Genomic DNA, 12,960 nt, shown 5'->3' with positions numbered 1-12,960 from the left:
TCTAACCTACCGCAGTGAGGTGACTTTTGACCTATGTGGTATCGATTTCTAGTAATGAGGTGTAGGGTGTCAATTAGGATGATGGATGATGAACAGATGTTGACCTTTTTTATTAACGATTGCTTCTTTGACGTATGATCCATCCAATGACAAGGGGGCGTTTTTAAAAGTGGAGTGACGTGTTGAAAGTGCCTGTAGTACATGGGGGAGGGATTTTGAGCAGGAGGAGGTAAACTAATCTGAGAATGAGGGCGGGCTTCCCCATGGAACGCAAGCACTTTCAACACATCACACACCTCCCTCCCCGTACAGGGTAATTAAAGAAAAATAAACCCAACACCTGTTACTCTGCTTTTAAAAAAAAAAACAAAAAAAAAACACATAGGAACTCATTAAATGGGTCATACAGGAAAGAATAATTTACTTAACCTCAACATCTTTTACTCATCCATCATTCTAATCGACACCTTACACCCCTTTAACAGAAATTGCTACCACACAAGTCAAAGGTCACCTACCTGTAGTTGATTAGACCCACCTACTTCCTGATGTCAAGCTGTCAATGTTGACAAAAGGCTGTGCATCATCTTATTTTTTTCAGCAACATTTTTACTGAATATTTATGAAATGGTATAATTTTTGCTCAGTCGCATTTGAAAAATATCATATTCATCTGTTGCTGTAGACCATGTGATATGAAGGAACTCCTCCCGGTGTGATGCTCAGATATGTGGTGGTTTTTGTGGTGGAAAATTTAGCCATGGCCACTTGGATTAAATCAAAACTGCTGTGAGGAGCAAATTTAGCCTTGTACAGAGTGTGCAGACTGATACTTTGTACCTAAAAGATTAGTTCTGAAGTGATTTGTCAACCAGAATTGTGAGGATGAATCATCATTTATGCCGTAAAATCATTGCTTTTTGTTGTCATTCTGCATCGAGGCATCTGATGTATGTTTGTGACCCTATTGCATACAATGATTTAATCTACTGAAATTTGGCTCATCAAGTTTTATTCCTGGTAACTTGGATGCACTCAGTTTCAGTCTAGATATTCACTTAGTGGGAAAGGATACATTAAAGATCATTTAATAGGTTTTTCCACAACAGTTTTGTAGTGGTTTTTGATTTTGGCTTTGTTTTTATTTAAACCTCGATCTTTTGTCCAATTTAAACATCAACCAGATCCAATTTTTGTGTGAATAAAGTGTCAACACTTTATTCCCACTTCCCTGTAGGTGAGTCGATTTATTCAGGTAAACTTATGACTTTTCCAGTGAGGTAAGAAACATCCCTCGATTTTGGTTTAGGACATGTGCAAAGCCAATTAACGTCCCACCAGTCTCTGGTGCCAAAGTGAACATTATAAGTGCTATACCTGCTGAACCTAACTTTAACATACTTCAGTCACTGTATTTAAAATTTGGAGAGTCTTTTCTTACCCATAAGATCATAAGGGAAAAAAAAAAAACACTTAAGTAGCTCAGATATTGTGCAGATCAGTGTGTTGGGAAGATGTAAGATGGATACTGGGATACGTGGTGGCGACCCGTGAAGAGAAGAGCTCAAAGAAGACGATGTGAACATCTGGATTTTGTGTAACTTCTGCTGATGCAGTGTTTGATCTTGCAGATCAGAATGAATGCCAGATCAATAATGGTGGCTGTTCCCATAATTGTGTGGACCTGCCGATGGGTTTTTTCTGCCATTGCCCCGACAACATGAAGCTGGTGGGGGACAGTCAGTGTGAGGGTGAGTGGCTCCCTGATTTACTTTTCTTTCACCAGTTTTGCATCACTCTCCCAGTTATACAGCACTTCTCTGTTGCTTTTAGAGCATCTTATCTTTTTATGTAAAAAATATAGAAGAGAAATGACGGGACGTTCTGTGTTCAAACAGGATGTATTTGCTGACTGTTAATGACCTGTTAATCCATGATCTTCATGAAGTGTTGAACCTTCTGTGCATGTGCAACATGGACTTTGAACCCAATTTGCTTGTTTATGCAGAGGTGGACGTGTGTTTGGAGAGCGACATATGTGATCAACTGTGTGTTCACATAAATGGGAGCCTCGGCTGTGACTGCTACGAGGAATACCAGATGAATCTAACTACTGGGCAGTGCAAGGCCAAAGGTAAACGACAAATTTCCTGAGTCATCAGCCACTAACAACATATGTTTCAACAGAAGTGCAATAAAGAAGAGACAACAAATTCATTAACATTTTCATTCTTATCTCAAGTTTTACCCAAATGCCAAACTAAGCAGGTGAGGGTTGTCTCAGGAAACTGACTACAGATTAACAACTTATCACCGTGGTCAGGTTTATGAACAAACTCTTCAACTATTTTATGAATGCTCATATTTGGTTTCGTTTTGATTGGTAAACAAATCTCTCTTATTATAAAGTTTATTTTAGTCAAGTTCAAAACCTTTCCACTTAAAAATAAATCATAATTAATTTACAGCAGAAGTGAGTTTGGCTTATACCAGCGGTTCTAGTCAAATGTACTGTATCATCTGAATAAACTGCACTGTTTCAATAAACAGATATTTATAATTGGAAGCACCTTCATAAAAGTGGCGTGATGTCAGTGGCATTTGGCAGGTGTCTTCATATTTGATGTCTGAAGCGTGCCAGTGCCCTGATTGTGCTGTATAAACCTTATTAAACAGCTTGAAAATGCAACCACAAAGACATGAAACAACAGTTTTATGTTTGTACTTTAGCTTGATCCTGTTTCTCAATGTCATCGCTCCCCGATCCATCCCCAGTTACCTTGGCATGTCACAGCCACTGTATTGTATAGATGCCATTACCTGAAATGTTGCACTTAATGGAAATCTCTATGATGAATATTTATTTGGGGGTTTGTGTCTCTGCAGGTGATGACGCTCAGTTGGTTTTCAGTACGTCTAGAGGAGTGTATTTGAAGAGCTTGACAAGCAGTGAACATAAGACCCTGGCTCCAAATTTACCAGGGCTTGGTCCCGTGGCCGTCTTGGTCTCCAACCGTACTCTCTACTGGGCTCATCAAGGACGAGGCTCCATATACAGGTGAGACTGTCACCCCTCCTCTGCTGCATACCATGTTTACGTGTCTGAAATGGGCCGATCTAAGAGCAGAGTGGCCACTATTCCCCACTTATCTGTGTCATCAGTTTTTTGGCAGGAGTAGGGAAACAACCCAGAGGCCCTTTTCTGTGTTCAGTGCCTGCACTGGTTAGCACTGCTGTCTCACAGCTTCACATGGAGCTCCTGTGTTGACCTTTTTAAACAGAGGTCTAAATCCTGCACAGCTCTTCTCTCTGCAGAGTTTGCACATTCTTTTATTTTTATTTTATTTTTTTTTCTTTCTGGGTGTTCCAGCCTCCTCCCTCAATTAAAAAACGAGCATGTTGTTGAGTTTGAAACTGTAGGAGTGACTGTGCAGGCTTGTTAACCTGTTTGACCTTGTGATAAACTGGCAGCCTGTTCAGGATGTATCTCAGCTCTCGCTCAGCGTCAACTGGCATAGTGTTGTTTGTCCACATTGCTAGGACAGGAATGGTTGCAATCAAAAGTGAAAATCATCCTCATGTTGACACGTCGTAGTTGATGAACCACAATGTTACATAGCTCTAAATTAATAGTTATGCTGTAAACAATATTTTCACAATAACTTGATACTCCTTACGGATGAATGCACACACTAACATTGGCTTGGCCGTAAAAGCAGCCGTCTGTGAGCCGAGTAAACTTGTCAAACCGTATCACCTTGCAAACATGCTGCTTGGAAGAGTTTTGACACATCTGTGATGAAGTTGTCACTTGAATATGTAAATATGTGTGTTCCCGGTGCTTGTTTGGTGTATGGTACCAGTCTTTAGTTGACTTATATTTTTTCTTTACAACAGACTGTTTCTATTAATTATTTTCCTAATATCACTTTGTTCAAACAAGTTTATAACGTCAGAATCAGCTCCTTCCTGCTTGTGCAGTGTTTTCCAACATTTACAGCTCTGTTTGCACTGTCTGGGATGCCCGTCACCATAAAAAGTAGGAAGAGTTCAGAGGGTTTGAGGGTAAACGTTAGGTGAATGTAAGGTGATACCTGTGGTCAAAGCAACATGAAGTAAAGCAGGCTGGGACAGGTGAAGGAGGAAATAAAATAATACCTTCTGAACTTGGAGAACGCAGGTATTTGCAGTGACACTCGAGTTACATGTTTTCTTCTCCACAGAAGTTTCAGGTTATTTTGGGCAGTGGGTGAACAGTATCCGAGTTTCTCCATCTCAACCTCAGGTGTCACTTATTGTCAAACAATGTTTCTTTAACGATAACAGCAAACATGAAGGGTGCTAAAAACGTCCAAGTACTGTATACTTGCAGGTTTCATCATAGTAGTTCGGTTACATTTCTTTGAAGCTTGGCATCATTGTTTTAAGTTGTTAAACACTCAGGCACAAATCTGGTTCCCCCTTTTTTGGTTTTGCAAATTAACAAATTCCATCAAAGATTTACACCTACTTCACATTGTATTATTGGGTGTGTTTTGTTGTTGTTTTTTAAAATACGCAATTTCAGCTCTGATGGAAACCAAAAATAATGCAGCCATGTCACTATATTCATAACGAGCTGTGTATTGAGCTTGACATGGCGGCAGCAGCTGCAGTCTCACATGACATGTTTTGTAGACAATATATGAGGTCTGTTTCTGAAATAACAAGGGAAGGAAGTTATTTTAGAGGGAAGTTTTATATTTACAACTGTCACCAGCGCAGCCCAAAACTGCCCATTTGCTGTCTTTCACTTTCCCTGCTGTCAGAGGAATACAGCCCAAACCTTTTTCATTTATTTATTTATTAATTTTTAATATTTTTAGAGGCTTTTCAATATCAGAAGCACTCTGTTTTCATAACTGCTACTGTCCAGATAAAGAGGGCAGTTATGTTTTATTCTGTGAAATACAGATATTGCTGTGGGTTTTTGTTTTTTTTTCTTCCACAAAATTTAAGGAATAATTAACTTGGCATGCCAACATGTGGAGATTTATCATTCTTCGAATCAGAAGGTGTATGATGCATACTTTTTTTTTTTTTGCTTTTTTTAGGAGGTATCCACTTAAAAATATTTGTTCAAATGTTGGAACAAGCTAAAAACACAGATTGAAGTGTCTGCGTAGCACCAATTAATAAAACAAAAGGTACAAAAAGTGGAAAAAAAGCTCAATATAGTCAAATACTCAATTTTTGTTTGTAGTCCATTTATGATCCAGTTCAATCTAACTGAGCCAAAATGCATATATGCAGCAATACTGAGTTATATAAAAAAAAAAAAAAAAAACTAGGTAAGGCCCAACAGACTGCATTGAATCTTAACTGCTGTGTAATTTCCTGTCCTCATCATCCATGATGTGACAGTGGAAAAGGATGAATTCAGCAGAACCAGGATGATGACGGTTGGCCACCTGTTATACATGTTTGTATGTTTTTCACTTTCCTTTTTTGTCCTCAGGATCTCACTCGATGAGAAGCCACAGGTACCTGTGCTGGTATTGAATGCTCACGGTTCTGTATCAAGCCTGGCCGTGGACTGGATCCACCAACTTTTGTACTGGTCCAGTGTGGAGAGGGGCTCGGTTAACGTGGCACTGCTGGATGGTTCGTCTCAGTATCAACTCATCATAGGACTCGACAAACCCTCTGCTGTGGCGGTGGATCCTCTCCTAGGGTATGACAACCAAGACATTTACATCCAATACAAAGCGTGTTTGCTAGACTATTAAATCTTGCCTGTGGGTTTAAACTAAAACATTGGCTTGATATTGAAATTTAAACTTCAGATTTTTTATTTTTTGTCTTTCTTTACTTTGATGTTGACAGAGCTCTATGTAGAGCCTCTACTGAGGCTTAAAGAGCTGTAGTACTAGCCTGATGGGTCAGAAAGTCGAAGGTCTGAACACAACTCGTAGGACCTTCCCATCCAACCAACGGTTGATTATCAAACTTCCTTTGGGCACAATTGGTTAGTGTTAACTTATGACCAATCAGAGCAACGAACAAGATGACGTGTTCAGAGCAACGGAAACGAGTGACGGGAACAGTTTGTTGTGTAGAAGAGTAAAATAAACTTTTGGCGTAGCCTGTCAGCAAAACGGCAATTGCATCTACCTGAATGATCTGATTGCCATCTTCTGCATCTTCAGAATCTTAAACTGTCGTTGCCAAAGCCAAATCACGGCTGCAGCCATCTCCACTGTTAACATCCACGTTGTGATGCTGTTCTGTCATTGTGTTAACACCGCCCAGGCGATCTCTAAAAGGACAGATATTCCTGCAAAGCAAACTTAAATTCTTCTAGCGGGATGTCTAGATTTCTAGGCTGCTGTAGAAAAATGGCACTAAGGAAGTCTGACTTGATTGGTAATAAAATGAAATGCTTTCTGGTGAAACATCGTCCACTGAAAGAATATGGTGGTAACTTTTCTTCATAAAAATGTGAAATTGTTTTCTAATGTACAGCGACGGGTCAATTCAAAATGAAACTGGAATGTTATGGGCATCAAAACTTCGGATGCTTTTATGTTATATTTTTCCTCCTCTCCCTCAGGTTCATCTTCTGGGCTCAGTGCGGCAGCTCCCCAAACATCGAAAGGGCCAGTTTAGACGGCCAACAAAGAGTGGCTCTCGTCACGTCCTCGATAAACCAGCCTGTCGCTCTGTCTCTGGGTATGTTCAGAAATTATTCAACCGTCGTGATCCTGCGATGTAGAACAGCAGACAAACTTGTGAGATATTATAATTATTCAATTTGTAATCGTCTGCTCTGTGCATATTGTCTTTATAGAGGTTTCTGGAGTGATGACAATACAAAAATGAAAATCTCTCTTAACAAACACACATATGCACTTTGTGGTCATCACCTACTCAAAGACCGACGCGTGTTTCTGCTTTCTCTAGATATGCCACGCCAGCTGCTGTACTGGTTTGACCAAGGAACAAGGAGCATCTCCAGAATAAATTTGGATGGTCGGCACCGTAAAACAGTGGTAGAGTCCAACGGTTTTCTGGACCGGTTGTTTGGACTCGCTGTGTTTGAGGTACGATGGTCACTAGAAGAGGCCTACATTAGCTAATGACAGACTATCACACTTCATAACACAACTGATTTATCGGAACTTGTGAAATAATGACTCACTTTAAAACTTAAAATAAAAAGTGACACCTTGTCATGCGTAGGGATGGGTACCGAAACCCGGTTCCCATTTTGGAACCGGAACCGAAATCCAAAAATTCGATATTCGTTTAAAAATGCGCATTTCGAATCCTGGGAGTTTTTTTTTTTTTTTTTCTCTGTCTCTCTCCCCCCGCCCCCCGCGCGCGCTCTGAGTATTACGTCACATCCGCGGCTGCGCTGTGGCGGGGCCTTCGTCCTGCGGCGTCCCCGCGTCGTCGGGCGGGGTTTTCGCGGGGCGGTGTCCGGCACCGCGCGGAAGGCGGACCGGTGGGGGGGGGGGGGTCAACTGAAATATCCTCTGCTGCTATCTGTACGTCCACATCAGCCCAGATGTAGAATATAGATACAGGCAGTACTCGAGTAGAGGGGGGATGAGGGGGGGTGGCATCCCCCCTGAAATAAAAACGGTCCAAATCATCCCCCCTGTAAAACTTCCATCCATTAGTAATTTCATCAATGAATGTGGTTTTACTGCTATTTCAACATTTAGAGTCATCAACAGAAAAATAACTTGACAATTTTCAATTGTTTCAAGTAAATTTTCACTTGAAAAAAGTAGGAAAATCTTATTTCAAGTGAAAATCTACTTGAAACAGGTGAAAATTGTTGTTTTTTCCAGTGATGAGTCTTGTTTTAAGTGTAATGGGATTTTTTTTTTACTAAAATGAGACATTTTAACTAGAAATAGGACAAATATTCTTGTTAAGATTTTGAGTTTTTGCAGTGATCCATTTTACTTATCCTGTGAAGGACAGAGTCATATTGATAAGTTCAGAAAACTGTTTTTTATTGTTGTGTTTTGATGTATTTGATGTAAGCCCAGTGGATATTTAAAGCTTACAGAAGTCTGCATTTAACTGCTGCTATGTCATTCCTGCAGTATTTCTGCAGGTGTTTTGGTCAGTGCTATTATTTGTAATATATTGTATTATTTGTAATCAGCACAGGCAGGCTGAGGGGAGACCACTATATATGTTAAAGCAAGAAAAAACCTGGTTTTCACAATAAGTGCAGTGCATAGATGACGGGGGAATATGAACTGGCCTGAAAAAAAATTTTCAGTCAAAAATATTTTTTTTGCTTTAATCCCTGGTATCGGAATCGGTATTCGAAAAGAATCGGAATCGAAATGAGGATTCGAAATAGGAATCGGATTCGATGAAAATGCAAACGATACGCATCCCTAGTCATGCGACATATTGAGTGTAATCGGACATCTCGAAAATCTGTGCACAGTGTGTCTTTAACTCTTTGCTTTGGTCGCTGTGCTTCAGGGATTTTTATATTGGGGAGAAGAAGTAACGCGCTCAATTTGCAGAGCGAGCAAGCACAATGGTATAAACCTTGAGATACTGGCCTCTCACGTCAACTCGCCTGGAGGTGTGGCCATCATGCAGCCTGCACTTCAACCAAGAGGTATTGCCAATCACAAATGTTGTCACAACTGCTGTCTGAGGCACATTTAAATAAACAGATTACTATCACAATCAAACTCCTCAATTGACTCTGCATCCTGCTGCCTCCAAGGGCCATCTGCATGTGGACGTCCTGGCGTCGTGTGCCAACATGAGTGTGTCGTCCAGCTGCTGCCTCATAGTCTGCAGTTCAGCTGTTTCTCTCCAGAAATGAGAGATAGCAACAAATCTTCAACACCTGCCATCTCCCGCACAGTTCCTCAATCAACTTTATCCGATCCAATGTTTGCAGGAATCCTGTCTCTGATCGGTAAGACCATTTATCTCTCTAAATATTCTCTTAATTATCTCTGCCTTTTTTTTCTTCTTCTTTTTTTTTTTTTTTTTTTAATAGTTTTATCCATGAGTTTTTCCCCATTTTTCATCACCCAGTACTCCTACCTAAGTGGCAGTCCTGGGCATTGCTCCCCCCTACTAACCCCGGGAGGACCCTGCACTGAGCTCAGGTCTCCTCCTTAACCTGAGGAGTGAGCAGGCCACTTTTTTTCACCAGACAGGGTGGGGCTTCTCTGGCCGGACGTTGCGCGTGGAAGGATCACGTTATTCCGGCCGGATCCTCCCCACCCCATCTGGCGCCCCGGTTGGCCAGAGGGGGCATGTGTAGCCCAGGACTGTGTGCATGTTTTTGTGAGGGTAGCTCACATTAGCTACCCAAGGGAACACGGGGAGAACATGCAAACTCCACACAGAAAGATCCTTTCACCAACCCCACCCAGGGTGTGGGCGCTGAAGTCATGGGGGAACTAACACGCACTTCAGCGCCCAAAGCGTCCCCGACGGGAATCGAACCCAGGACCTTCTTGCTGTGATACGGCTCCACTACCAGCTGCGCCACCGTGCCCCTGTCGGCCTGTTTTTTTATATATTTTCACACAACTCTTATGCGTTTTCAGTTTGACAATATCATTATTTTTATAACAGTTCTCACGTGTTATGGCCAGGTGTTCTTACACCAGCAGTGTATCTGATTACATCTGTTGATGGCTTGGCCTTTGTTTTTCCATTCAGCTGGCTCTTCAGGAACTGCTTTACTCTCCTACTTGGTTGCGGCCAACTTCCTCGCAGCCTCTTAGCTGCCATTCGCTTGTGGAATCCCAAAGTATTTGTAGCCGTTTTGAACATCTGCTTTTAGTTATTATGATTTTGCCCCTCTTGATACCATTCAAGCACATTTATTTAGTCTGAATAAAATTCCAGTATTGCTGCTCAGCTAATTGGTGATGTGGATCAGTGAGTTGCTGTTCCACTTGTTCTTAGCACACAGCTCCGCGGTGTAGAGGAGGCCCGCTGATTTCTTTACATTGGAACTGGTATCCATGGACACTGAAATAATCTGTCGGAAGGTTTTAAGTCAGTACAACAGAGCATCTTCTTGGTAAAGCCCACTCTTGATGTGAATTAGCTGCTAGAGTCGTATTCCACAGTACCCCTCCTTTTTTTTTTTTTTCTCCTTTTTTCTTTTCAAGATGATTTTTTTTCCTCAAATGTACGGGGTGAATCACAGTCAGTTTTGCCAGATGAATGCTGTAGTTTACCTCATTCGTTCCAGTTACCAGTTTGTGCTCTCAGAGGAGGCGGCTGACATCATGCAGGAGGTTTACACCAATGTCTGAGCAAACCGCTGCCAGGACTGCAGAAGGTGATGCATGTCTTGGATGTGTTATTTTTCCAGTGTTGCTCAGTGTGTTACTGGCGGGAATGGCTCTGTGGTGGTGGAGAGGAGAGTTCAGGCCTTCCAGGTCTCTCACTGCTCAGAGCTTCTGCCTTAAAGAGTCCCAAGATCCACTCCTCACTCAGGAGCTACCAATGGGTTCAAACACATTTGTCAAGGTAAGTCTAGTTTATACACAAACACAAGTGCTTTTAATTAAACTGCCAGTAGCTGGGGACAAGAAAAACAAATCATACACATCTACTGTTTGTTTTACATCCACTCACTGGTCACTTTATTGGGTCTACCTGCTATACACAATAAAGTTGGTAGGAGGGTGCGATGACAAATAGTACTTTTAAATATTAGTCATCAAACCACCACGACCCAGTTCCCTCCAGACAAGAGCGGTAGACAACATTTGAAATGGATCAAAAACACTTATGATGTATGAGAATTTTGAAAAATATCCGTTCTTGTCTTAGGACAGCTTTGAAATGATTTGATCCAATTTAAATTTTGACTAATCTACATTTATAAATACACTGACCACTTTAAGTATTCCAGGTGTACCTGATGAAGTGATTGGACAGTGTCCGTGGTTTGTCTTCGTGCAGCCAAATGTAGTGTTACACGTAGCTTCCCAATAAACTAGGTTGTGCACAAAATAATTTGAAATTTTTAATTACTTTTTCACTTTTAATCAAATCAAGTCAAAGCTCACACAGCTTTGAGAAAGATGGGCGTATATGCTCTGTTGTGAATCATAATCAGGAAGTATTCTGTGGTTTATGGAAATGCTAGATTATGAAATGAATTATTGCTGCACTGACATTTCATTTTCTTTATGAAAGACATTTGTTTAAATCAGGAAAAACAGCTTTCCTGAACAGACAGGATTAGCAGGTGTTTCCTGTTCAGGAAACCTTCAAAAAGACAAAGGAAACCCTAGGGCTCTTTGTGGTGGCTGTTTGTAATTAAATGCCAGCCTAGAAATGCCAGCATAGAAAACTATGTACCGATGGAATTTACAGCAACTCTGCTGGCCGCTGTTTACATCCCTCCCACTGCTAAAACCACCAATAGGAATGAGGTGCTTAATGAACTAATGTGCTGAAGGACTGTTAACACTACAAACAAGAAGCCCTTCCCAGCACCCACGCAGACGCAGGAAGACACGCTGAGGGTGTTACACTGTCACTCACTGCAAAACTATCACTGTTCGTACTCGCCAGAAGCCCAAGAAGCTCAAACATCCCTCTACTTCCTCCACAAACTGAGGAGACCAAGAATCCCCACCAGTGAGTGTCATTACTGTCGGGCGCGGAGACTCCACCGCCTCCTGCTGAAAGACTTATTGTGAAGAGTGTATTTAATTGAAATTGCCTTTCCCCCACTTCTGGTCTTAAAGGTTTTAAAGACAAAACATAAATAAACATGTCAAAACATAATCTCCTCTTTAAACCAATTAGCTGAAATTAAAAAAAGTTAAATTTGTTAAGGAAAATTGTCATGTCAACATGGGTGGGGTTTTTGTTTGGGGGGGGGGGGGTCTCAGTGGCATGCAGTTTGTCCACTAAATGTATATATTTTTTTAAGAGTGGTGTGTGTGACTTCAGCTTTGCTTCCTCCACTGCCAGGAGGCCCTGCTCAAAGTGGACTTGGATAGTGAATAAAGATGTGAGACTCATGGTTGGCTGACGAAGTCTCTCCTGCCGCTGTTGCAACACTGCAGTGACCTCAGAGCCAACACACCCAACTCATTACACGGCCAGGACCCGCTCCCTCAGGATGTTGACATCACTGAAGCGAAGACACAAATACTGGCGTTCTGGGTGGGGAGGAGGTCTGCTGTCATTGTTGACGTACGATGTTCCCACTGAGCTCTACGCAGTTTCTTCAGTCTGAAAGATGTGGGATGCAATGAACTGCTTCTTTGAAGTATTAGTCAAATCAATAAATGCCTTATTGTTTTTTTTTTTTTTTCTGTTTTTTGCTATCAAATGATTCATTTGGTCAAGTTTTTGTGTTGGTCTTTTTGATAAGTGGAAATGTCATCTGTTATAGTTGGTTAAAACAGTTCATCATTTAACTGGTTAACAAAGTGAAAACCATTTTTCTGTTTTTCGGCCTGTAAAATATTTTTTGTCTTCTTACTGGCCCTTCCGTGCCCTTATTTTCTTTTACTATTCTGCACTTCCCTGCACTTTGACAGTATTATTGGGTAGATGGGTTTCTCTCTGGATCACGGGAATCTTCCTCTGGTTTGGTCTTGGTCTCACATTTTTCATGTGAATGTACATAATGTTGCTTTTTGCACAATGAATACTTGAGGTCGGAACAATGTTAGGGTATGCATTGTGGCAAAAAACTAAACTCATTTTGAATTAAACTTAAAACCCATTACATGGGAAGACAACTTGAATCTTTTGATGTTTTCAGTAGGACAAACTTTAATCTTATGACTGAAAGGTTTTTCCAAGCCATGGTGCAGGATAGCTTGGTTACCTTTTTTGCACTTGATCATCTACATCTGCTGTATTGTTTAATGGCACATTGATTATACTGGATAATAACTAGTGAGTTGACAAATTGGTCTTCAATGTCTAGGATTC

The 12,960-nt window shown here is 41.1% G+C and overlaps 1 protein-coding gene across 1 annotated transcript in view; it reads left to right on the top strand.

Annotated features, from left to right (window-relative positions):
- LOC133458529 (low-density lipoprotein receptor-like) overlaps positions 1-12,960 on the top strand; it is a 28,782-nt gene extending 15,822 nt beyond the window's left edge. The window contains exons 4-13 of the mRNA XM_061738528.1: positions 1,632-1,751; positions 2,009-2,134; positions 2,887-3,058; positions 5,498-5,713; positions 6,593-6,711; positions 6,943-7,082; positions 8,494-8,635; positions 8,747-8,944; positions 10,367-10,524; positions 11,986-12,960. Of these exons, the coding sequence (XP_061594512.1) occupies positions 1,632-1,751; positions 2,009-2,134; positions 2,887-3,058; positions 5,498-5,713; positions 6,593-6,711; positions 6,943-7,082; positions 8,494-8,635; positions 8,747-8,944; positions 10,367-10,524; positions 11,986-12,021 (1,427 nt within the window). The 3' untranslated portion in view covers positions 12,022-12,960. The remainder of the gene's footprint in view (positions 1-1,631; positions 1,752-2,008; positions 2,135-2,886; positions 3,059-5,497; positions 5,714-6,592; positions 6,712-6,942; positions 7,083-8,493; positions 8,636-8,746; positions 8,945-10,366; positions 10,525-11,985) is intronic.

The sequence above is a fragment of the Cololabis saira genome, chromosome 13 (genome assembly GCF_033807715.1).
Source record: "Cololabis saira isolate AMF1-May2022 chromosome 13, fColSai1.1, whole genome shotgun sequence".
Classification (NCBI taxonomy): Eukaryota; Metazoa; Chordata; class Actinopteri; order Beloniformes; family Belonidae; genus Cololabis; species Cololabis saira.
This window is presented reverse-complemented; position numbering and strand designations above follow the sequence as displayed.